The following is a 25,916-nucleotide window of genomic DNA, read 5'->3' as shown; positions in this document are numbered from 1 at the left end:
TTTTGGGGGTCGCTTAGTACGAATTTCATGTCGGCGATGGTTTCTAAGTTACCTGGTGCCCAGGGTGAAAGTCGTCGCCTGGAGTTTTATGTTGTAACCATTCAAAACCAGTCAATAACCATTACTCGGGGGTTTTTGGGGTCTCTGAGTACGAATTTCATTTCGGCGATGGTCTCCAAAGTACCTGGTGCTTAGGGTAGAACTCGTCGCCTGCAGTTTTATGTTATATTCATTCAAAATCAGTCAATATCCATTATATCGGTGTTTTGGGGGTCGCTAAATATATTTTTCATTAATCATTTTTCTTGAAACTCTTTTATATTATATCCTAAAAATTACCTATTTAAAAATTATTTTAAAATTTTGTTGCTTTTAAAGCAGTTGTCGTTTAATTTTGACACTAATGACATTTATGAAATTTTGACATAATTGGCATTTCAAGGGTAATTAAGTTATATCAGCGATTTTTTGTGTTTTCTGCGGTATTATTTTAATTTTTAGATTTCTAGTCTGCTTTCATATAAAAAAAACAGTGGTTTTTCGAAATCTTTAGCGACGTATTAGTATAATATAATGTTGATGGATTATCGTCGAAGGCCAATATGATCAACCAAAAAAAAAAGATGTATATGGTGATTTTTCTATTGACTTTCTTGGGTGTGAATCTGTCTTTTTATTTTACTGCTCCTGGTTTAAAAACAAAGCATAGTATATATGTGAATACTTCCAAGCTACTTTTTTATGTAGTTCTGTTCTTTTAAAAATTTTAATTAATTACAAATAACATCTAAAATGTGATACCGTATTTAAAGCAAAGTAAGTTTTTAATGTTAATGTTCTGAAAAAGTCATATATTTTATACTTATTAGTTTTGTTAATTACAGAATAAATAATAGAATAAATAATATTATAATATCAAGCCGTTTAAGCTTGGTATTAAAGGAATTTTCTTTATCTACAGTCTATAGCTGCGCTGTTTTATAATTTTGGTTTTCGAAATTGCGGAAGAGGTAACTTCAAGTAAGTCAATATATTTTTTTTATTTTAGTTTACTTTTTTATTTATTTTTTCATTATATTATACAAATAAATTGATTATGAATACGTACACTAACATTTAATTTAACAAGTATTTTTTAGATTATTGTATACCTACCTTGAAGACCATCGCCAACATGAAATTGGTGCCCAGCGACCCCTAAAACCATCATAGTAATGGTTATTGACTGATTTTTTATGATTATACCATAAAACTCCAGGCGACGAGTTCCACCCTGGGCACCAGGTAGCTTGGAGACCATCACCGTGATGAAATTCATTTTCAGCGACCCCAAAATTCCCGAGTAATGGTATTAAATTATTTGTAATAATTATAACATAAAACTCCAGACGACGAGCTCCACCCTGGGCACCAGGTATCTTGGAGACCATCGACCACATGAAACTCTTGTTCAGCGACCCCCAAAACCCTCAGAGTAATGGCTATTGACTGATTTTGAATGATTATAACATAAAACTCCAGACGACAAGTTCCACTTTAGGCACCAGGAACCTTGGAGACCATCGAACAGATGAAATTATTGTTCAGCGACCCTCAAAATCCTCAGAGTAATGGTTATTGACTGATTTTGAATGATTATAACATAAAACTCCAGGCGACGAGTTCCACCTTGGGCACCAGGTATCTTGGAGACCATCGCCAACACTAAATTCGTCGCCGGCGACCCCAAAAACCCCCCGAGTAATGGATATTGACTGATTTTTAATGATTATAACGTAAAACTCTAGGCGACGAGTTCCACCGTGGGCACCAGGTACCTTGGAGATCATCGCCGATATGAAATTCGTGCTCAGCGATCCCCAAAACCCCCGAGTATAAAAATTCAACTCATTTCCGTCAATATTTCCCAAGTTCTAAATTTTTCATTTTCACCTCTTCCAGATGCACTTTTAAAATGCATTTTCTTATGCACAAAATTTTTTGCCCTAGATGAATTTAGTTCACAAAGTTGCCTGACACTCTCTCTAATCGAATGCAAGAAGTTGCATGACGATTCATCTTACTGCACAAAATTCCTAGGTTTAATGCTTCGTTGCTTCGTCTATAGGCAAAAACTCACCCAGGGTTATAATGTCAAAAGAAGAAGAAGAATTAACTTCTGAGATAACATGCAAAGTTAACTGTGGGACCTCTTTGTGGAGTACCTATGGGAGTATTTATTTATTGGGTATTGTTTTAATTGTTTAAAATGCGGTAAATCTGATCCTTGGGTTACACAAACAAAAAAGTTTGCACTTGAGCAACTATGATAATTTTAATCAGACAATTAGTTATTTATTTGAAAGTAAGCTCATTACATTTATTATTAATATGATCTAACCTAAATAGTTATTAAAAATATCTTTTAAAATTTCTAACCGCGGAAACAAATTATTGTTATAAAGCTTTTTAGCACTGATAAGAAGTCAAGGTCCGGTGGGTGGAGTAGCCTGGGCTTCTTAGCAAAGTGCTAATTACAATATGATTAAGGTATCGAAAGAGACAGAGCCGGTTTTTTTGAATGAAAACAATAAGCATACATTTTCATAATAAAATCTAAATTTAAGTCTTCTTCCTCTTTATAAGCAATTATGCTTGTTCTTTGGCGGATTGATACCTATATGGAAGGTTGTCACTCCATCTTTTACGCGGACCGCCGATACTTCTTCCACCGATTGGTGATTTATCTCTTGCTATTTTAACCACACGGGTTTTTCCTATTCTCTTTATGCAGTTATTCCATTCTATTTAGTGTCCATTTGTTTATACACTGTGCGTTACATTTTCTTCTTATCTCTTCACTCCTCTCAGCGTATGTGCTGTAATTCTTCTCAGTAGTGATGTTGAAAAAGTAACTATTCGTTACAAAATACTCGTTACTCGTTACTTACGAATACCGAAAGTAACGATTACTATACAGAGCGGCAAATCGTTACTTTGATTACTCTGATTACTTCGTTACTTCGTACCAATCGTATTAGAGCGAGTAACGACTATTGTATCTAAAACCAGAACACTTGATTACTTCCTATAAAAAAATACCAATCGTATCCCAGGAAGTAACGGACGGGACCGGTATTTTACGTTACCGTAACATATCGAGTGTTATCGAATATCGTTATCGGTATGAAGCGTGTTAAGGGTGTGACGGAATACCTATACAAAATACCTACTTACTAAGAAATACGATTCTCGATATGATTACCGGTACTCAAATACAAAAGTAACAAAAGTAATCATAGTAATAAAAGTAACGAATACTGTAAATTATTACTTTATACAAAATTAACGATTTATAACGAATACTCGAAAGTAACTATAATCAACATCACTACTTCTCAGTAATCTCATCTCTGCCGTTTTCAGTAGTCTTTGTGGCTGTATCGGGTCAGGTTTCTGATGTATATGTCATTATTGCTCTTATATTTCTAAGTTACAGGAAAATTTTTCCTTATGGATTTTATATTTCTAAGTGCCATCTTCGCGACGGAGGTCGGCGATCATCATAGCTATTCGGACTTTAGACACGGCTGCTCTGAAAAGTTCATTTGATGTACATCTGTACCATTCTCTCAGGTTACGCAGCCACTATATTCAGATTTTACATTACATTTATGACTTCTTGACTTCATCCCAGTGTTAATATGTAATATGTCGTTAGACTTATATTTGGAAGGTTATTTTTATATAAAAAAATAAAAGGTAGGCGCTTTCAATTAAAATATTTGGTAAGTAATTGCTTAAATAAATTACTAAATATTTGGTAATAGATGATTATAATATTTAGATTGAACGAATAGTGACAAATTACCACGTGATTCAAGGTTACATGGCATGTCGGAAATCTGTATCAGTCAACAATTGCGGTATATATTATCTGTCATTATACATGGTTATAAATACGGCATAATAGGTTTTATTTATTTCGAAATAACCCAAAATTACACTTAAACTTGTACAGACCTGTACCCAGGATTTTCCTGTGTGTGACTTATGTATATTTTGTAGAAAATGGGGTTGCTAGAAGACGAGAAGGGGGCAGCTTTGGGAGCACCCCAAATATAATTCTATTTTAGTGACGTCACGTTGCCTAGCAACCGTCGATTCTCCCATTATGAGATTCTATTTTGTGACGTCAGCAAAATAGAATTCTATTTGGCGTGCTCTGGGCCCAGTAGTGGGAGCACGCAAAATAGAATTCTATTTTAGTGACGTCACGTTGCCTAGCAACCGTCGATTCTCACATTGTGAAATTCGATTTTGTGACGTCAGCAAAATAGAATTCTAGAATACTGACAATGGGAGAATCGACGGTTGCTAGGCAACGTTACGTCACTAAAATAGAATTCTATTTTGCGTGCTCCCACTACTGGAGTCGCTTTAAAACTATAAGTTGATCAATCTATAATCTATGGCATTAACGTTAATGGCAACAAGTTAAACCACTTCAGATTCGCTGACGATATTGTGATTGTAGGGAGCACATTAAAGGAACTGCAAGTTAAAATGGAGGAACTCGTAGGCAGTTCACAATACGTCGGCCTAAAAATGTATATGAGAGAAACAAAAATAATGACAAACACAGATGACCCCAGGCAAATAACTATAAATGGCAGTGAGATAGAATAAGTCCATGAATATAATATCTACCTAGGCCAGATCCTGAAACTTAACAAAGATAAGCAAAGAGCGGAAATTCATAGAAGAGCAAGGCTAGAATGAGCAGGATTTGGAATACTTAATTGGATACTTAAGAACCACAAAATTCCTCAATAGTTGAGGAGCAAAGTGTTCTATCAGTGCATCCTTCCTATCATGACATATGGATGTCAAAACTGTCAATAATCCGGATTGCTGCTTTTGAAAAGCGAAAACTTTATATGCATAGGACGAGTTTCTCCAAAGAAGTTAGCAATGTGTCAGGATACTATGAACCATTCCAAAATAAACTGACCTAAGAATATCTCGACTCACAGAAGTAGAAAATCTGCGCGTGGCAAAAATCTGTAAGGCGAGCTTCTTTAACAGTTCTTCAATATGTTGCGATCAGTTCAACCTTGTATAAATAGTAACACCTAGTAACTTTACTGGTTGAGATGGTAACCCATATATCAGAACAAAATACTATTGTCTGGGTTTTTTGCTCGTTTAACTTAAGTTTGTTACAGTTAAACCAGGATTTAGAGTTTTCCAATATTTCCTGACTGTAGTCAGTTTTATCTCTACCTAATAAGGTTGTGTGATCTGCAAAAAGAACACAGTTGGTGTTATCTAACGCACTTGGTAAATCATTTATATATATCAAGAATAGCAGAGATCCCAAAATTGATCCTTGTGGTACTTCGGTTGAAACTGGTAGAGGATTAGATTCTTGATTATTAAATGCAACAATCTGTGTTCTTCCTGTAAGATATTATTTTAAAAGGTCGTGAATGGTATTCCTTATTCCATAGTACTCCAATTTTATCAAGAGTGTCTGAATATCCACACAATCAAAAGTTTTTGTAAGGTCACACATTAAACCTAGTAGGTTCACCTGTATAAAGACTGTGAAGAATATCTTCTACTACTTCCAATAAAGCTTTAGTTATTGAGTATTTTCTTCTAAAACCAAATTGAGAGCTAGATATAATTGATTTGTTATCCAAATAGTTTGCGATTTCAACAATTTTACTTATTATTGGTACATGGTAATAGGTCTGTAATTGTTTCGAGCATTTTTATTTCCTTTTTTATAAAGTGGAATTACTTTACATTTTTGTTAAATATTATTGAAAGTGATTCAATAATTATATCTAGAGATTCCTTAATAATTTTACTGTCAAAACCATAGTAGGCAACACATGAGGAATTTTTTAATTTGTGTATAGGTACAATATACAATATAAGGAGTGTTGTACCTATTTAAAAAACCAAAGACTAATGACAGTACTAACATGGTAAATCTGGAAAAGTTATAAACATCAAATTTCAAATCTTAATAGTTATTGCAAAATAGACTATTCCAAACTTTTGGTCAAGTTTGTATACATATACATTGAATTAACAATTATTTTCAATAAAATTATATTAATAGTTTTGAATGTTGAGTTTTTTGTTTCTTCCAAAATAATAAAGAAAAAGTTTATTTATGTAGCTACACCATTTTTGTATAACTTTTAGGAAGAATTGAATCCAAATACGAACCTGCTGATAAGTACCCGAAATAAATTTCAACGATGAGAGTTATACATAAAAACACAACTGGATCGTAATTTAAGTATATTCTTTTTCAAACAGTTTTACAATCATGAAGCATTTCGTTTTTTTGACATTCTTTTTCGTAGCAGTTTTGGCTCTTTCCAGCGTTGAAGCAGATCTTAGTAAGTAAACTATGTAACAAAGTTAATCACAATACAAGCCTCGATATTCGATATAGATATATTTTTTCTTATATATTATTTTGTCTATATAGTGATTTTATATAATGATGTCTATAATATAGATTATAATATTATAATGAACCTAATTTTGTTGTATCATCAATATCGGGATATAAATATTATCCATTTGTTCAATTTTTGATCAGCAAGAAAAAAATACAGTATAAAAAATCACCTCTTTTTTGTTAATCTGAATGTATAGACATATTAAAATATATTTTGAAGCTTTTTTGATATACTTAATTTTTTATTTTATAATCGTAATAATTAAAAATGTGATAATTACCTAATTCTAATTACAAACTAACATAAATATATGCATATAAATGTCTCTAATTTAGGTGGATAGATATTATACAGTGATGAGTACACTAATAACCGGCAAAATAACGAAAAAGATGGAAAACATATTAAGTTCTGAGATAAAAAGGGATGAACTTAGTAGAGGTCAGAGTGCGTCCAGGGAGAGTGTAGCCAAGCCCGGAAACCAGAGCAAAATATGGCCGCCCTCAGTGATCACTGCTTGCCCTAGTCGCACACAAAAATATAAATTTTACATAACTGTCAGTTGTAAAAAGAAGATTGAGGTTATATAGAAACAGTACAAAAAATGCAAAATTATATTTTGATTAAATTAATGTTATGTTATTTTATTAGAACTGCTTGTTTTGAGAAAGTCTGAAGTGCCTATAGATAGTGCAATGTTGATTCGGAGAAAAAAGACGTTAATTCATAACAGAAACTAAATTAATCTGAACCAAATCATTGTAAACAAAATTCTGGTCTCATTATGGATGGGCTGCAGTGGAGCTTGCAATAATTGGTTTCACACTGATTGTGTAAAAATATCATTTGCTTCTTAAAAAGCTAAAACGGTATTGTGATAATTCTATAGAAAAGGTGAGAGTATGAGTTGAAGTCATTTAGGTTCGGATGTGTGGAAGATACTGGGAATAAGATAAGAAGCTGGTCAAAATAGTAAAGCAGAATACATAGCGTGGAAGGAGTTAGTATGGTTATTGTTAATGAAAAGTATAAGCATTTATCAGTTATTCTGCAGGTGGATTCTCCCAGGCATAAACTGTTGCTAGAAAAGGGGTAAGATCAGATGAGGATGCTGGAGCTAAACTGGTCTGTTACTTACAAGATTAGTTTTTGTGATAATTTGCAAAATGTGTTTAGGTGCCTCTTTTAATACTAGTGACATAACCAGTGTTTAAACATGGATTAAAAAATAGTGTGTGTACTTTTATGTATGTAAGTTATACTTACAGTAGACGCCCTCTTAACCGACCGACCCTACACCTTTTTGGATGATACTATTTTTAGATTAGAGGTCATACAAGTTTCATAATTTGTCTTGTGAGTGATATTGTTAATTACATATGTATATACACATCGACATTCGTTTCACTTTATATTTTGACTTAATTTGTTTGAAAATGAATCGTGACCCATGGGAAAAGTTATAGTGGACGGACTATATGTACATACTACTTTTTTGTTTATAGATCATAAAATATAAAATATATATATTTTTAATAGAGTTACATATGTAATGTCTTTCTGAGGGTGGTATTAAAGATTTTCGGTTTAACCAACTTCTTGATTATCCGACCTATGGGCAGCTCCCGTCATGGTCGGTTAAGAGAGCGTCTACTGTATATATGATTTCAACTATTTCAAGGAAATAAATAGATTCAAAACAAACAGTTTATTTGTAATTTATTTAAATATTAAATTAAATTTTAATACTTACTACTTTCCAAAAGATTTCATTAAAAGAATAGCACAAATTAAAAAATTATAAATCATATATTTACTAAAAACACCAATATATTTTGTTCACACTTTATTTCCACCGATACGTAACTTGAAAGATTTAGCAACTAACTTTATATTGTCTGTGTGCACAATAGTGCATACTGTTAGTTTTATAAAAAACTCACAACATTTTTCCCAATCGCACCTAATAACTTCAAAAATAGAATCAAGCTAGAAACATAAAGCATAAACGAACTTATAGGTGTTTAATTCAAAATGACAAAAAACATATAAACGTTTTTTGGACAGAAAAGTAATAGACCACTTGTGCGTTTAGATTTGTCAATTTTAATCAAAAGCTAAGTAATGACTGCTAGGTCTGTATGAATTTTTAAGTCTGTATTACTCATTATTCATCACGAATAGCTGGTAATGTATCCACTGGAAATGTATCAGAAATTTTAATACCTCTTCTTGGTTAATGTGGAAGAGACAGATAAAATTAATGGAACATTGCTGGAATAAAACTTATGTTAAGCGATAGTCCATATTCTCCACTTACTGCGGTCACTTTATTAAGTAAGCAGTATCTGTAGGTTTTCATGTGATTCAGCTAAAAGAACTGTATCATCAGCGTATCTCAGGTTATTTATGATCATGCCATTAATTCCAATGCCTATGTTTATTTCATCCATTGTCTTACTTAATATGTCTTCTGAGTACCTATATATTAAATAATATTGGTGAAAGTATACACCCTTGTCGAACACCTTTTTTTTCATTTCTATTTCTTCTGATGTTATGTCTTCTATTCTCACTACCGCTTTTTGGCCATAGTATAAGTATATAGCGAGCCTATAAGGGTCCGTTTTTCCTTTAGAAATATGGAAACCTAAAAACTGTTAATTGTAATAAAATGAATTATTCTATACCTATACAATATTGTGACAATCAATTGATATCGGCCCTGGACAGATAACGAAGTACAGGCATATTTGTGCTCTTCACAATTTGTTAGTTCTTGAGTGGTGAATCAATATCTATGAAAGATTTTTTAATTTTTGCATACTGGTAAACAAAAGTATGTTACATCTCCTACTGTAAGTAAAACTGTAAACAATTTAAAATGATTGATTTAACATGTAGTGTTACCACTTTAAATTCTTAACCTGTCCAAATCAACCGGAAACAAAAAGCTGACAAGTTTCTTTGCTAGTGACATGTGAGCGATTTTACTAATTTGATTTTTAGGCATTAATATTTATTTTGAATTGACTTTATTTATTTTTAAATAAGAACACTTATATTAATTTAAATACACAGACTTACTTCATATTATTTATTTACCACACTAACTTACAAGAACAATAAACACTTAATAGTATTTAATTTATTAGGAAATACTACACATTATCAAATCTAACTTATATTGTACTTTACAAAATTTATCTAATCAAAAATACCTCCAAATCGTACGCTCTAATACAGTATCTCGTCGTGGCTTTATTAGACTTCTCACTCATTCACAATCGTTGCCTTAAATACTATTTACAGTTTTTCTAGAACAAAAAGAATGATAGCGTCATTTATCTGTTAAAAGAGTCTCCCTTTGATTCTAGAATGAAAATAATATTTACATAAAATAAAGTAACATTTACATGTATCCAGAAACTGGTGCCAGTCTAGCGTTACCAGGTGTCCCGATTTGCGCGGGACGTCCCGATTTTCAGGCGTCTGGGGACGCGTACCGATTTGTACGTGATCGGGACACTAAATGTCCCGATTTTCACCCACGAAAACCAATTTCAGGAGGACTTGAAGTGAATTTTATAACTATGTTATAAGAACAAGGAACTCCTAAAAGCGGCAAAATCGAATGAAAAATATAATTTTAATAAAAAATAAATAATTCACTTAATCTAAGATTTTTTTTTGTAATTTCGTCTGATTATTATTATTATGTAGGATTAAAAAATACAGATTATAGAAACACCTTACCGTGTAATTTTCAGGATCAACTCCGAATTGCATAAAAATTTGGACGGCTTGTGCCGTTTGTTGCTTTTACTCGGGGGGTGACAGTCACCCCTAGTTGGGGGTGAAAAACCGCGCGTTTAAAATAAGTCAAAAGATGGATAAATTGACTAATTCTAAGAAATTTTAGTTCTATACAATTTTAACTTAGTTAATACTTTTCGAGTTATTTACGATTGAAAATGTTTATTTTTCGACCAAAAAATCACGTTTTCAGGCGATTTTCACAAATAACTCAAAAGTAAGTATTTGATCGAAAAAAATATTGTTAGCAAAAATGTAGCATAATATAAAAAAATGAAAAAAATTTTAAACTCGTAAAGTCTATAGACCCAGCAAAAGCAAAGTTGTGGCTCATGAAAAATACGTTTTTACTCTTCAAATTACAAATCAAATATTTCAACGTGAAATAACCAAGAAATAAAGCACTTTTCGGGAAAAACCAATTAAACCATTTTTATTAAAGCTTTATTTTTACGTTTTAAATAAGTTTCTAGCATCAAAACTAAGCGAGCTATGCTCAAAATCAAGTTGACTCCATTTTTTTGGAAAAAAAATCGTGAAAATCTCCCCCTACTTAGCCCGCCAAATGAAATTATCCGTTAACGCTTTACAAACAATTTATTTTACTTATGTATTTTTTACATGATTGAAAGGGCCTGAACGAGTCACTAATCACGAGTGTATGCAAAATATGAACAGCCATATTTTAACCACTTTTTGTCTTACAGAAAAACAAAATGAATCTATAATATTTATAAAAGCAAGACCTACCTACTTTTTATTCCTTGAGATTTTTAGTATCCCTAATACTTTTTAAGTTATTTTGAAAAAAGGGCATTTTCCAATATTTTAGGAAAATTTGTTTTGCTATAAAATAAAATTTTTTCAAAACTAAGCACTCCCAACTGGTAAACCTTACAGATCGTATAAACAATACACATATAAAGTAAATGGTAAAGCGGTAACGATTAATTTTATTTACGGTGCTAAATAGGGGGAGATTTTCACGATTTTTTTACGAAAAAAGGAACCAACTTTATTTTTAGCGTAACTGGCTTAGTTTTAATGCTAGAGACTTTTATATAAAACAAAATTAAATATTTTTTAAACACTTTAAAAAATTTTAATAGGTTTTGCCCGAAAATTGCTTAATTTTTTGGTTATTTCAAGTTGAAAAATTCGATTTGTAATTTGACCAATAGGAACGTATTTTTGATGAGCTACAACTTTGCTTTTACTAGTTTTATAGACTTTCTGAACATTAACCATTTTTTTTGCTTTTTTTAATGCTACATTTTTGCTAATGAATATTTTTTTCGATACAATTGCTCGAAAAGTATTGACTTAGTTTAAAAATTATATAGAACAAAAGTTTTTTTAGAGTTAGTCAGTTGATCCATTTTGGGACTTACTTTAAACGCGCGTTTTTTACCCTCGATAAGGGGTAACTGTAACTGTCACCCCCCAAGTAAAAGCAACCAACGGTACAAGTTCAACTTTGAAGTAGACAGTAAGTAGAACCTAAAACCAGATTTTCATGCAATTCGGAGTTGACTCTGAAAATTACACTCCAAAACGGTCATTTACTGGGCTATTGTTCATTTGTCCCGATCTACAACCCTAAATCCCGATTTGTTTTTGCTTATGTACCGACTAAAAACAAATCGGACCTGGCAACACTATGCCAGTCTCACTGGAATGGCAGTGGCATGAAAAATAGACCACCTTTCTATTCAAGGCAGCGCTGGCAGACAGCTCTGGACTGGCGCAAAAAAGTGTTTACACTTGAACAAAACCCTATACAAGATGACTCTGCCAGATCCTTGGTAGAGGAAGAAATTAGAATAATCACAAGAAACTTCCTTGATGGACAACGGATCATCCAAGTAACGAATCAAGACTGCTAAATACCCCTCCTGGATTTGAAAGGTGACTGAAGAAACCATGGCCAACAAACTTAATAAATTAACTATTTATGTGAACTAATATAAAATATATTATACAGGAGAGTTGCCACATGGCAGCTTCTCCCTCATGTGTTCAACATTCACACCATTTACTTATAGCTTCATGATCAGATGGTAAATTAAATTGTGTATTAAATAAAAAAAAATGTCAAAATATTTTTTATACCTAAAGGTGGAGCAGAATCTATTTCCTGAATTTCAGTTATACAATTTTGATCGCTTATGGAAGATGTTTGTTGTCCTTTATATACTTTCTTATTTTGTACACCAATCCTTTTTCTCGGCGATTCCAAATTCAATTCTTGTTCTGCATTACTTCCAATCATTGCAGGAAGTATTTGTATTGTATGATGACCTGATACTAAAGATATAGAAAAAGTCAAACAATGAGGAATGCACATAACTTTCCCCTTGTTGCCATATTCTAAATTTGAAAAAATATATAGAGAATAGTCAGATTTTTTTGATATGCCATTCCTCTTACAGAAACATTTCATTGGCTAGAATTAGTGACGAGTATAATATATGATGTCATGCTAACTGACGTCTGTCATAATATTGGAGGTTACATTTATAATGTCAAATTATTGTTTTCAATTTATATTTCATTTATTTAGTTTATATTTTAACAACAGTTTATTTTTTAAATAACTTTACTTTCCCTTCCGTATCCTTGATTGGTTGTTTAGGTTCGTAATGGTTTTCTTGTATGGTAGGTTTAGTTAGGCATTAATTTTAAGAAATGTTGCTGGCTAAATGGGCACAGCTTCCAAAGGCCACAAAAGAAGAAGAAAAAATAAACAAACAAAAATCTTACATAACCTTCTATCTAAGCCTTCTATACTATAGGAAAACATGACTGACACTGGGTGCGTTCGGATGACCACAGCGGCTGGACAGCTGAGCCAGCAGTAGCTGTCAGACGTCACCGCTGGAAGTCAGCCTCTGAGAGATTTACTAAGCTTTCCCTATCACAGCTGGATACAACCACTCAGCCGATTTCTGCTGACAGTCAGCCGCTATGGTCGTCCAAACGCACCCACTTATACGCTCTGAGCTTCGCTGGTGTCGCTCCTAGCGGATTACTAATTCAACTTTCACCAGTAATTTTTAAATGTATTATTTAATTGTTATCGCTTAATATTTAAAACGCAAAAAAGTAATTAAATTGTAATCGATTTTTTAAAAATTTTGCTAACTGTTTTAACGTTCTCTCAATGAAATATTAATTTCTTACTTCAGATACATTCACAATTATCGTGTAGATGGCGCTTAGATGATTTATATCTAATTATAATTAGATATTACAACATATTAAAAAAACTTAATTCAGTATTTAAACCGTAAGTATACTTAAGATAAAAATATATACCACAGCTTTGACCAACTAATATTTTTTCTAATTAATGTTTTTAATTTCAATTTTAAATTATTCACTTTGACATTTATGTCAAATTTCCAGTAAAGGTTTACAGACTTGTCACTACTGACTCTCGCGATTTTTTAATTATCCCCTCTACCTACGAGCTCAGCGTATATTACAGATACAGTTGGAAAAATGAAAGAATACCCATGAACGATCACATCAATCACTTAATTTATGTTTGTTGTCTTTTTCTATAAATAATAAACGTTTGTTATAGAAAAAGATAGGAAACACAAAATAAGTGATCAATGTGATAGTTCATGGGTATTCTTTATTTTTCCCACTGTAGTTATCTTTGTTTCACATTCTTAAAGACAAAGAGAAACAGTGTCACCTGTAGTTGCTGTGGTAAATACATACCGTCGAAAAAATGAAAGAATACCCATGAACGATCACATCAATCACATATTATTCATCTATCTCTCTCATTTATTATTTATGAAAAAAAAACAGCAAATACAAAATATGTGATTGATGTGATCGTTCATGGGTATTCTTTCATTTTTCCGACTGTATATGTTTTTATTTGGCAACAGCGCTTGTTTCCAAACTTAACGGTAGTGAAAAACTAATAAATGAGGAAAAATTTGTTGAATTTGCTTGCCGTCAAGTTTGTACGAGTACCAGTGGGTTATATTTCATTAAATATAATATGAAGTGCATGCCTAATTGTTTAACTTTTAGTTTATCATACTTTAACAATGAATTGGGTGGCTCTCTGATCCAATATAAGTACTGTTATTATTTCCACTAAAAATGGTTACAGGAACAATTTTTGAAATTTTTTGACTTGATTGATATGACACATTTTTAAAATTCTGATCAGTCTGACGTAGAGGACATTTTGTTTGAATAATTTATTTATTTATTATTCATTTACGGACCGAAGTCCATTAGTACATGATACAATTAAAATTTTTTACAATTAAAATGTCACACAAATTAGAAAAATAAGATCTAGTAGATACAAAATTGGTAAATACATAACAAACAATAATAAAGAATAAACTTACTTGCTCTCATTCAACAATTGAGAGCTAGAACATTTTGAAATTGACAAATACAACTTATCCTAGAACAAAGACAATAACAGTAGTTGACAAATCAGTCTTGAAATTAGAACATTAAGTTAAGTATAAATATAATTGTGTGGAAAACGCAGTAAAGTCGTTCACTAACAAATCAATTTGCGGAGATAATGTGTTTGCTAATTTAAGAGTTTTAGAGAGATAGGAACTTGAACTATAATTTGTGCGGTTAATGACCTCGTGGAAGGTGGTCACAGAACGGGTGGTTCTTGAAGGTACATGTAGACCAATTTTATTTAAAAGTGGGATACAGAATTTATGACCATGAATTAAGTTATATAAGAAGCAAAGATCTTTATGTTGACGACGACTCTGTAATGAGTCAAGTCGAATAATTTGCAGTAAAGACTCATAACTTTGACCAGTGAGATGCATCTTATAAGCATAATAACGTAAGAATTTACGCTGAACTTGTTCGATTTTATTAATATGACAGTTATATTGAGGTGACCAAACACATGATGCATAATCTAAATGTGGTCTAACCAAAGAACAATAAAGAAATTTTAAAGAACGACCAGTCGTAAAGTCATAGCTGCATCTTTTAACAAAGCCAAGCATCTTTAATGACTTAGAAACCATGCTATTAATGTGTAGGTTGAAATTTAAGTTAGTATCAAGAATAACACCCAGATCTATAACTGAGTCAACTAATTGTAACCTAGTGTCCCGTATAAAGTAAGAATTATTCTCAAAGTGTCTTAGTCGAGTAAAAGTTATAGCATGGCATTTGTTTACATTTAAGTCCATACCATTAAGTGAGCACCATTCCACAAGACCATTAAGATCTGATTGCAAATTGTAGTGATCCAAATCAGAGGTAATTATGTGAAATAATTTAAGGTCATCAGCAAATAGAAGAAATTGAGCAAAATTGAAGCTTTTATTTATGTCATTTATAAATAAATTAAAAAGGATAGGTCCTAAGTGGGAGCCTTGAGGTACACCCGATGTAACTATAATTTCATTAGAGAAATAATTCTTAATACGAACTATCTGCCTTCTATCTAATAGATAATTTCGAATCCAACTAAGCAGAGGATCAGAGAAACCCAACTGTTCGATCTTATGTAACAATAACGTATGGTTGACTCTATCGAATGCCTTGGAAAAATCTGTATAAATCGCATCTACCTGTTGTTTACTTTCCAATGCTTCATTTAAGAAGGAGGTATAATTTAACAAGTTCATTTCAGTTGATCTCCCCATAACAAAACCATACTGTTGTTCAATGATTACATTTTGTATAGTAGGCTTAATTTTGTCACATATTAAACTCTCGAATAGTTTAGGTATAGTATTGAGGATACTAATAGGTCTGTAGCTCTGTACCCCGCTTCTATCTCCATTCTTGAATATCGGTGATATAAAACTAACTTTCCAAACGGGAGGGAATTCACTCGTTTGTAATGATTTTTGAAAAATAAAGAATAAGGGACGAGCAAGATTAAAACTACAGTATTTCAGTAACTTGGGTGGGATTCCATCAGGCCCTGGACCCTTATGTATGTTTAGCTGGGATAATTTGGTATATACCTCTGAAATAGATAAGTCACAACCAGTAATGTTGAAACTAGTGTTAGCCCTTATAGCTTTGTTCTAATAGGTTTGTTCTAGCAAACAGTCGAACTAGTCAGCAAACAGTTGGTCAGTGAGAGAACATAATACAGTTATGAGTGCTATCCCCTCTACTCGCGCTGGTCCACTATTCGCTAATGGTTTCAGACCGTTTGAAACTCGTGCTAGAACAAACCGATTGTCTGTAAGAAACAAATCACAATAACTGAATAAAACAGATTTTCCCACCTACCTCTATCCAAAGTATACATTTCCTGGCCTCATTGTAGAGAGCATAGTCATATTTTTTCTCCCTAGGGAAACAAAGTACTTTTAATCCCTAGGGAGTAAAAGTAAAAGTGATGTTGACGTCATACTATGTCATAGCATAGATGAAATAACTTATTGACACCCTATACTATTACTCTATTTTCTATTAGGTAAGTATCCATACATTTTAAATTTTATTTATAGATGTTGCAAAATGGTAAAAACAGTAAATTGTTATTTTGATTTAAAAATTTTTCATTAATAATTTGATAGTTATACTGTACCTACTTGTTAGTTTTAGTTCTCTAATAAATTTTGTTAGTTCTATTGTTGATTGAATACACAAATAACTGTATTCAATTATGATTCATGTATTCAATCAACAGTTATAAAATATTTTAAAAATGAAAAAAAGACTTATTTGAGGGAGGTGGAAAAATGTATAACATGGGAGAAGTGCCTTTTCCTCCCTTGAATGATTACTGTAGTAAACTAGTAAACTTTATTCTTGGGAGGAAAAGGTGCACTTCGCTCTCTTGTTATACAAATATCTATAGGTGTTAAATTGGTGAATAAACAAAAAACCAATATAAATAATTAAATACTTTCGCTTTCTTCTCTAAATATTGTTGGTACAGCAATGCATTTTAATTTTCTGCTGCCATCTTGTCTAACTTTTTTCCACATGTCAGAAGTAGTGTTCCTAAACATTCAAAAATTGAATACAATATTTTTTAATGATATAAATATTATAAAGAGAATGCATCAAATGCAAATACTCAATTAATTTTACTTGAAGAACTTACTTCACAAACAACAGCATATTTGTTTGGATCTTGTTTTAACCCTATATTTTTAATCCACACTTTCCGTCGTTCAGATTCTTTTGGGAAAGAATTCATTTTCACATTATTTTTCCCCAATCGACTTCGCAACCTTTTACCTTACAGGAAGGCATTTTTCAACCTGAATAATAATAGTAATAGTAATTTAATATTTCACTCTATCTAGTTAAGTGAGGTTAAACCACTAAACCAGAGTAAAGTAAACGAAAAATAAACAACTAATCATCTGTTTACCCCTTCCATATTAATCCGGAAATCTGAGCAAAAGATGGCGGAGCCAATCAGCTTTTAGCGTATACGATGGCAACACTCTTCCAAGACGCACACTGGTAGAGGTATTCAATTTAGCGATAGTATCTTAAAAATTGACATTGTATTAATTGTTTCCTACCTTTGGATGTATCGGACAAATTTGAGAAATGCCACTGTCACAGTGACAGTTTTAGTTGACATAGTCGTCTGATACGTCTAAAGGTGGGAAACCATCAATATAATGTCAATGTATATTCTACTATCGCTAATTTTAACATCTCTGTTAGTTTTACTTCTTTTTATCCCACAATTTAATATGTTTTCCATCTTTTGCGCTATTTTGCCGGTTATTAGCGCGCACATCACTGTATAGATTTAATGAGGTGGTATTTGGACTATTCCACTATAACATTTTAAGAACTATTGTAATCCTCTAGCCATAGATTACATTTTCTAGCTTGACCATTTTTAAAAGGTCTAATAACATCGATGCTGAACCTTCAATGTAGTTCTTTGCCGGCGGCTTTTCTGCTGCTGATGTTTCTTCTCTCATGTGACAGAATCTGCACAGGTCATCATCTGCTAATCCCATCAGCTTCAACTGTCTATTTAGCTATAGTGTCCTGTTCAAAACTGCTATGGCCTTGGCTGTTTTCCTGTTTTTACTTATTACACCTACCTACAAATAATCTACAAACAAAATTTTAAACAAAAAACTGCATAAAAAAGCTTTGACATTTTTCTTCCACCACCACAGAAAAAATCCAGAACTTTCTGCTAAGAAAGCCAAACACACAAAAAAAGGAATAACACCAGCTTTCAGAACAAACAACAACTTAGGCATATACGTATATTAAGAACAATAAGATCCAAATGAAAAAGCTATTACAGAGTGGTGTATATGTTACAGTTCAAGTTGATTCTCAGTTAGAGTTGACTATTCCCAGTTCGAGTCAACTCTAACTAAAACGAGTAGTAAGAGTTGATTTAAAAAATTTAATTCAACTTGTACTAGTTGAAGTTGACTCTTTCTAACCCTTGTTAGCAGGGCCGCCGCCACCATGTCTGCAAAGTGTGCATCGCACACGGGCGGCCGATTATAGGTGCGGCCAAAAGCAGGCCACTTATGATAATACTTTTTATAAAACGAAAATAAATTCAAAAAATTAAATAATAATGATTCAGATATTTCTATAAACTCTAATATTCCAAACAATCTAAACAAAAATGCCAGAAAATGTTATTTATTATATGAACTTTTGCAGCTGTACCTAGTCACAAAGTAGTTCCAGGAATGCTTTTTAATTCAAAGTAGCCGGTGGCTTTCGGACTTTAAGATAGTTTTATCTACGTGGTCCATATCGATAGGTTAGTGTGAAAATCTCGTATCTCATTTCACAGAAAATTTTACAGGAGAAACTTTAAACTGAATTTATGCATACCCTAACATAAAACAAAAAAAAAACTATCTTTACATATTTTGATTCTAAGTACGTTTAGATCATTAGATACACGTACATTTTTCATATATATTTTGGGTTAGAGTAGGCAGAAATTCAGTTTAAAGTCACTCATGTAAATTTTTTTGTAAAATGAGATACGAGGTTTTCACACTAAGCCATCGATATGCGATTTTTTCAAATTCTGAACATTTATGATTTGTTAAGAGAGTACGATACGACAATAGGATACTTTCCGAGAATTTAGATAAGTGCTTGTTAAGTTACTCTCATTGAGTAATAAAAAAGTCTTTTTTATTGGTCGATGGTTTAAAAAAATCTATTTTATTACTCGATGGTTACTCTGTTATATATGCTTATGTATGGTTATAGATGGGTTATAGTTCAGTTTAAGTTGAGAATTTGATGATTTTAGACACGCTTTTGATAAACGATTTTGGTTGTAATATATAGTAGTGTACCCGTTTTTTTTGCACACTACTGTATTTCAAATAGACCTGGATCCCGCGTACCAAAAAAAGTTGATTAATAGCAAGCCGAAAATTTGTTATTAGCTTAACGGTGTCTAGTCGGGCAAACTTTGATGTACAGGAACACTGGAACAGGGGAAGTTTTAATTCTGGAACAGTTTAAAAATTTAGAAGGTCAGATTACGAAAACGTCCCATGTATTTTGTCGGACAGAACATCCAATTGATTTGTTACCCTTTCATTAAACTCTCATGCAAAAATCAGACTACTATTACTAACCAACATAATTCCTGTCATTTGACATATTCTTCGTGTTCCACTCATTAAAATGCCCAGTTGGTGATAAACACCCGTCGGATTTTTGCATGAGAGTTTAATTATATGGTAACAAATCAATTGGAAGTTATGTCCGACAAAATACATGGACCGTTTTCGTAGTCTGACGTTCCAAATTTTTAACCTGTTCCACAATTAAAACGTCCCCTATTCCAGTGTTCCCGTACATCAAAGTTTGTCCGACTAGACACCGTTAAGCTGTTAACAAATTTTCAGCAATTAACAAAATTTCATATTTAATTTGCTAAAATAACAAATTAATTAACTTTTTTTGGTACGCGTGATCCAGGCCTATATATTTAAATATATTAGTAAACAATTAAGCATGTTGAATTTTGTAAGTAGTCTAATAAACAAAACTTACACATGTAGGTATTAGTGCAAGAGTGTATTTCTGTATATTATTATTGACATAATAGGTCTAAAAAGTAACATCGAGATCAGAGAAATTATTATTCATATAAGTACGCGTTACGGTCTCCTGCACAGTTCTTTAAGTACCTTTGTTGAAGCGACTAAAATGTTGGAAGGGGGGCGGCAACTTTTTAATTGCACACGGGCGGCCAACACTTTAGCGGCGGCCCTGCTTGTTAGTAAAAGTAGATCGCGGGAAAATAGAATCAACTCTTACTAGTTTGATTTGACTATTACTGATCGATTCAGTAATATGTAAATGTAGATTATACGAGTATAATCTCACGCACTTTTTTGATGAGTATGCGTCTCTTTGTTTTGACCGTTTCAACTACTTATCACGATTTGAACATATCCGGTAACATTTAATTTCTAGAATTGGTTGTTTGTGTGAATCAACTCTTACTAAATGGCATTGCGAAGAGTATACTTTTTTTAGTTGGAGTCTATTTTTGCTAGTAAATGTTGAATAAAAATCTTCATTTTATATTTATAATCAACTTTTACTAAAACCAGCCGTTTGAATCGACTCCAACTAGGAAAAGTCAACTCCAACTGGATAATCAACTTGAACTGTAACATATACAAACTGACATGTGGTGACTCTCCAAAAACTTACATCGGTCAGACTGGCAAAACCTTGACAAACGTATAGCAGAACTTAGAGAATTTAACACATCGGAAAAAACACGAAAAATTGGGAAAAAACAGGTTTTTTCCGTTTTTTTCCAAACCATTGGAGAAGTTAAAAAAATGGGAAAATTTAAATATTTTTTAATTGAGACTTGAAACGTGAAAAATACCAATTTTAAAGTCGGTTAAACATATCTATGTATTTTGTAAAAATAAGTACAGGAACATACTTTAATAATATCTATTAATATCTGAGATATAAGTACAAATATGTATATCTATAGGTTTAAAAATTATAATATTATTCTTCTTCTTCTTCAAATGCAAATCCACTAATGGATGTTGGCGATCACATTTTCCATTAACTCTCTGTTTCTTGCAATGTGTATCAGAGATTGTATGTCGTTAATCCCTGTCCATTGCCTTATGTTTCGGAGCCAGGACATTTTCTTGCGTCCTATTCCTCTCCTGCCTTCAATTTTACCATGGATTATAAGTTGAAGGAACTGGTATTTTTCGTTTTGCATGATGTGACCCAAATACGCCGTTTTTCTTTTCTTGATGTTTTCGAAAAGCTGACGTTCTTGGTTGATTCTTTTAAGGACATCCACATTTGTGACTGTCGCCGTCCATGGTATCTTTAGGATACGGCGATAAAGACACATTTCGAAGGCTTCTAATCTGTTTATATCCCTCGTTTTGAGTGCCACATAGCAGCACCGACCACACGTAGCATTTAGTAAACCTTAGTCTCAGTGTAAGGTCGAACTCTGAGCACGTCAGTACCTTCCTGAATTTTACGAAAGCTTGTCGAGCTTGCTTAATGCGACATTTTACTTCCCTGTCCGATGCCCAGTCTTCAAAAAGACACGTTCCTAGGTATTTGAATTTGCTCACTCTCTCAATGGACTTAGTATTCAGTGTTATGGTGGAGTTTTCAAATGCATCTAAGTTTCTGGAGATGATCATGAATTTGGTCTTTTTTGTATTAATCTCTAGTCCCATTCGCTTACTCTATTCTCCGATTATAGTGACAAGTTGTTGAAGATCTGCTATGTTGTCGCAAATTAGACAGCATCATCAGCATATCGTATGTTGTTGATCAATACTCCATTCACTTTGATTCCCATCTCTGCATCTTCCAAAGACTGTTGAAATATGGCTTCCGAATAAATGTTAAATAAAAGAGGGGAAAGCACACATCCCTGCCGAACACCCCTTCTTATATGTATGGATTTGGATATAGAATTGTCTATTTTTAACTGTGCTGCCTGATACCAGTACAAGTTTTCAATGCATCTTATGTCTTTTTGGTCTATATCAAGCTTCTTGAGGATCTGCATTAACTTGTGATGTTGGACACGATCAAACGCTTTCTCGTAGTCTAAAAAGCACAGGAATACGTCCTTCCTCTGATCGTAACAATTTTGGACCAACAGCTGTGTTGCTACTATTGCTTCTCTTGTTCCCAAACCTTGCCTAAACCCAAACTGAGAATCACTGATGTCCCATTCACATAATATTGTTGAAAGTATCAAAACCGAAACTTCATAGATAGAAAGCACAACCAAAGCGCTCAGTGGTTTTCATCTGAGTCTGAATCTGAATCTTCAGACCAAGCATCTAATTCAGACTCGATCCCAGCTTCATCATCCTGAACTGATAAAACAACATGATTTTTATCTGTTTTTCGTTTATAACCAAATTTAAATGAATAACTTCTGAATTTTATCCTATGATTGTATTTCTTTTGCTGGTATGTATGAGGCCGTGTAAAGACCAGTTTCTGAAGAGGCGGAAGATGGAGGTCCATTTAAAATTCGGGAGCCAATTGGCATAGCATAAGTGGCTGCGATGTAAACAAACCTTGCCACCATATAATGGGATGAGCATTATTCGCACTATCCCATAAAGAATTTCGACTAGAAAACCCAGTTTTTGTACTAAATCGGGTTAGATTTGCCACCACCTTCCCTACATCTAGTTTAAGTAAACAAGCCATTTTAGAAATTAAGTCTATAGCTTCTATTAGTTGGTCTTCGTTCAATAATTATTCTCCTTTAAAACGAGCATCAAGAAAATTGACTGCAAAGTGAACCGGCCTAGAACAAAATTCGTAGCTTTCTTAAATTTAGCAAGCTTTCGATAAGAGAACTAGTCTGGTTAATTTGTTGGGCAATATTTAATATTGTGTCTTTTATATACTTAAAGACAAAGGCACTTCTGATAATATAGATATATGCGATTCTACTAAATTTATCGATTTTAATACGGGATGCAGGATATGTTTAGTATATTGTAACAAATTTCAATTTTTTTGAATTCTTCCTGTTTTTTTCCTGGAAAACGGAAAAACAGTTTTTTTCCTGCACCCAATTTTTCCGGAAATTTTAAATCTCTAAGCAGAACACAAAAGGGTTGTATAATCAAAACACATAATCATTGCTTTAATGAATAGTTTCAAATTCTCCATATTTAAAATAAAGGCCTTAAGCTATCTTTAAGAATCTTAAGAAAAACAGTTCCACTCCTCAACCTATACAGTTAGAGACTTTAAAAAACAGACACATACTTATTAAAATACATCACTTAAGAAAGGCACTCTGCCGAAAAAGGTGTAACAAATTTTGAGGAATTACTTATTATCTTTGTTTGTTTATTAGTTGTACCTACGATAGTTATATAATATTAAAACAGCTTACTGTTTATTTTTAATTACAGAGGAAGGAGACCCTTGTGTACCCGAGAGTCAACCTCCTGCAGAGCAATGCGGACCAGGATTAAGATGTTGTAAAATGCAAAAAAAGTGTGTTAAACCAGATGAAACTAAGGCTCCTTCAAGCTAATATTTTATGAAATGTCCTTTATATTTGATAATTGGTTTGTAACGTTAGAATATGATAAATAAATACACACATATATTGTAAAGTTCTATGTATAATACATATTTACCTTTATTAGTGTAAAAATGGGGGATATGAAAGGAGCCTCCACATAGATTGTGATCACTTGTTAATACAATCGGGCGTCCCTGGAAACGAGTAATGTCGGCTAATCCTTTCAACACCGGTGCACCAACAACACAGATGCAATCAGAATCAAAACGGTCTTTATCAAGGCCATTTTTGATGACGACCTCAATTAATATTGAAGGACTATCAGCAGATAAAGAAGACCTATTGTCTAATATGTACAGAGAACATGGTCTCGACGTTCTACTGGTTCAAGAAACCCATAAAGGTACCGCAAGCCGCAGACCAAGGATTCGGACCTGAGATATGTACCGCAGTCTTCGTTAGACCAGATATTGACGTAGCGTCCACATCTCTAACAGATCAAAATGACATCAAGATCCTCACAGTGGAGATGAACTCCTGCACAGTAACGTCAATCTACAAACCACCAAACGCTGACTTTGCTTTTGAGGAACCGAGTAACTTTCAATCACAGCAAATCAAATTCGTACTGGGTGACTTCAACTGTCATAGTGTCGCGTGGGGTTATAACGAAACAGCTTTCAATGGCGAAGAACTAGAAAAATGGGCTGAAAGCATGAACCTAAAGCTTATTCACGATCCAAAGCAGCCTGCGTCGTTCAACAGCGGAATATGTTAATGCGATATATTTGTCAGCGACAGAATTGGAGACCAGGTGACAAAAATCCTCCCTTGTTATACAAATGGCTATTCCTTGTGGATCTTTAATAATATATTAATAATATTTTTTCTATTCTCATACTAGAATACCCGTAAAAAATAAAAAATATTGCCAGCGAATAAAGCTTATTTTGCTAATAAAAGATTTTATTTAAATGAATACCTATTATTACACCTATATTAATTATACCTATTATTAATTGAAAGTAGCAGTAGGAAAAGTCAAAGCAGAAGCGTATTCAAACCTATACGATCAACTTGATACCAGGGAAGGCGAAACGAAGATATATAAAATAGCCAAACAGAGAGCAAAGAAAGCAAAATATCTTAATCAGATTAGATGTATCCGAGATGAAAATAATAAAATACTAGTTTACGAAAGGGATGTCAAAAAGAAATGGAGAAAGTACTTTGACAGCTTATTAAATGAAGATTTTGACAGACAGCTTGTAGAGTCAACGGAGACAGTAGCAGCAATGGTCACCAAAATAACAAACGAGGAAGTGGCTCAAGCGCTTCAAAAAATAAAGAAAGGAAAAGCGGTAGGACCAGATGATATTCCTGGGGAAGTATGGAGAGCATTGGGAGAGACAGAAACAAGGTGGTTAGCAGGTCTATTTAATACAATTATGGAAGTTGGACGAATGCCAGACGAATGGAGAAGCAGTATACTGGTACCTGTTTACAAAACAAGGGAAATATACAACAATGTACAAACTACAGGGCTATAAAACTGCTTAGCCACACCATGAAAATATGGGAAAGCGGAAAGAGTAATTGATAGACGGATACGTGGAGAGAACTAAATATCCGAGAATCAATTTGGCTTTATGCAGGGCAGATCAACAACAGATGCAATTTTCATTCTAAGGTAGTTGATGGAAAAATATAGGAGTAAAGAAACAAACGCTCATATTGTATTCATTGATCTTGACAAAGCATATGATAGAGTTCCTCGAGAGATTCTGTGGTGAGCACTCAATAAGAAAGGAGTCCCTGATGAATATGTAAAAATTGTGAGGGATGTGTATGAGGGAGTATCGACTAGTGTTAGGACATGTGTGGGAGAGACTGATACATTTCATGTGAAAGTTGGATTGCATCAAGGCTCTGTGCTTAGTCCGTATTTATTCTCATTGGTTTTGGACCAGATAACAGCGAAACTACTTGGTAACATTCCAAGGTGCTTAATCTATGCTGATGATGTCGTGTTAGTAGGAAATAGTGAAAGAGACTTAGAACACAAACTGCAACAGTGGAAGCAAGCTCTGGAGGAAAAA

General features: G+C 33.0%; 2 protein-coding genes and 1 long non-coding RNA gene across 4 annotated transcripts in view; 2 read left to right on the top strand and 1 right to left on the bottom strand.

Moving 5' to 3' along the window:
* LOC126879743 (uncharacterized) overlaps positions 1 to 25,916 on the top strand; it is an 83,955-nt gene that overhangs the window by 51,990 nt on the left and 6,049 nt on the right. The gene's annotated exons all lie outside the window — the stretch shown is intronic.
* LOC126879730 (uncharacterized) lies at positions 6,255 to 24,739 on the top strand. The gene is made up of 2 exons (XM_050642945.1): positions 6,255 to 6,401; positions 23,702 to 24,739. The coding sequence occupies exon 2, from the start codon at positions 24,182 to 24,184 to the stop codon at positions 24,593 to 24,595; it is 414 nt and encodes a 137-aa protein (XP_050498902.1). The 5' UTR covers positions 6,255 to 6,401; positions 23,702 to 24,181; the 3' UTR covers positions 24,596 to 24,739.
* On the bottom strand, positions 9,550 to 17,684 carry LOC126879735 (uncharacterized). Of its 2 annotated transcripts, none has more exons than XR_007696231.1 (2): positions 17,377 to 17,684; positions 9,550 to 9,784 (listed from the first exon to the last, which is right to left on the bottom strand). XR_007696231.1 is itself a non-coding variant. In XM_050642948.1 (2 exons), exons 1-2 carry the CDS (start codon positions 12,724 to 12,726, stop codon positions 9,774 to 9,776), a joined length of 342 nt encoding a protein of 113 aa, XP_050498905.1. In that variant the 5' UTR covers positions 12,727 to 14,506; the 3' UTR covers positions 9,550 to 9,773. The 2 variants fall into 2 exon arrangements, 1 of the variants encoding a protein (XP_050498905.1); XM_050642948.1 differs by lacking the exon at positions 17,377 to 17,684 and adding an exon at positions 12,396 to 14,506.

This window comes from Diabrotica virgifera, chromosome 1, assembly GCF_917563875.1.
Source record: "Diabrotica virgifera virgifera chromosome 1, PGI_DIABVI_V3a".
Lineage (NCBI taxonomy): Eukaryota > Metazoa > Arthropoda > Insecta > Coleoptera > Chrysomelidae > Diabrotica > Diabrotica virgifera.
This window is presented reverse-complemented; position numbering and strand designations above follow the sequence as displayed.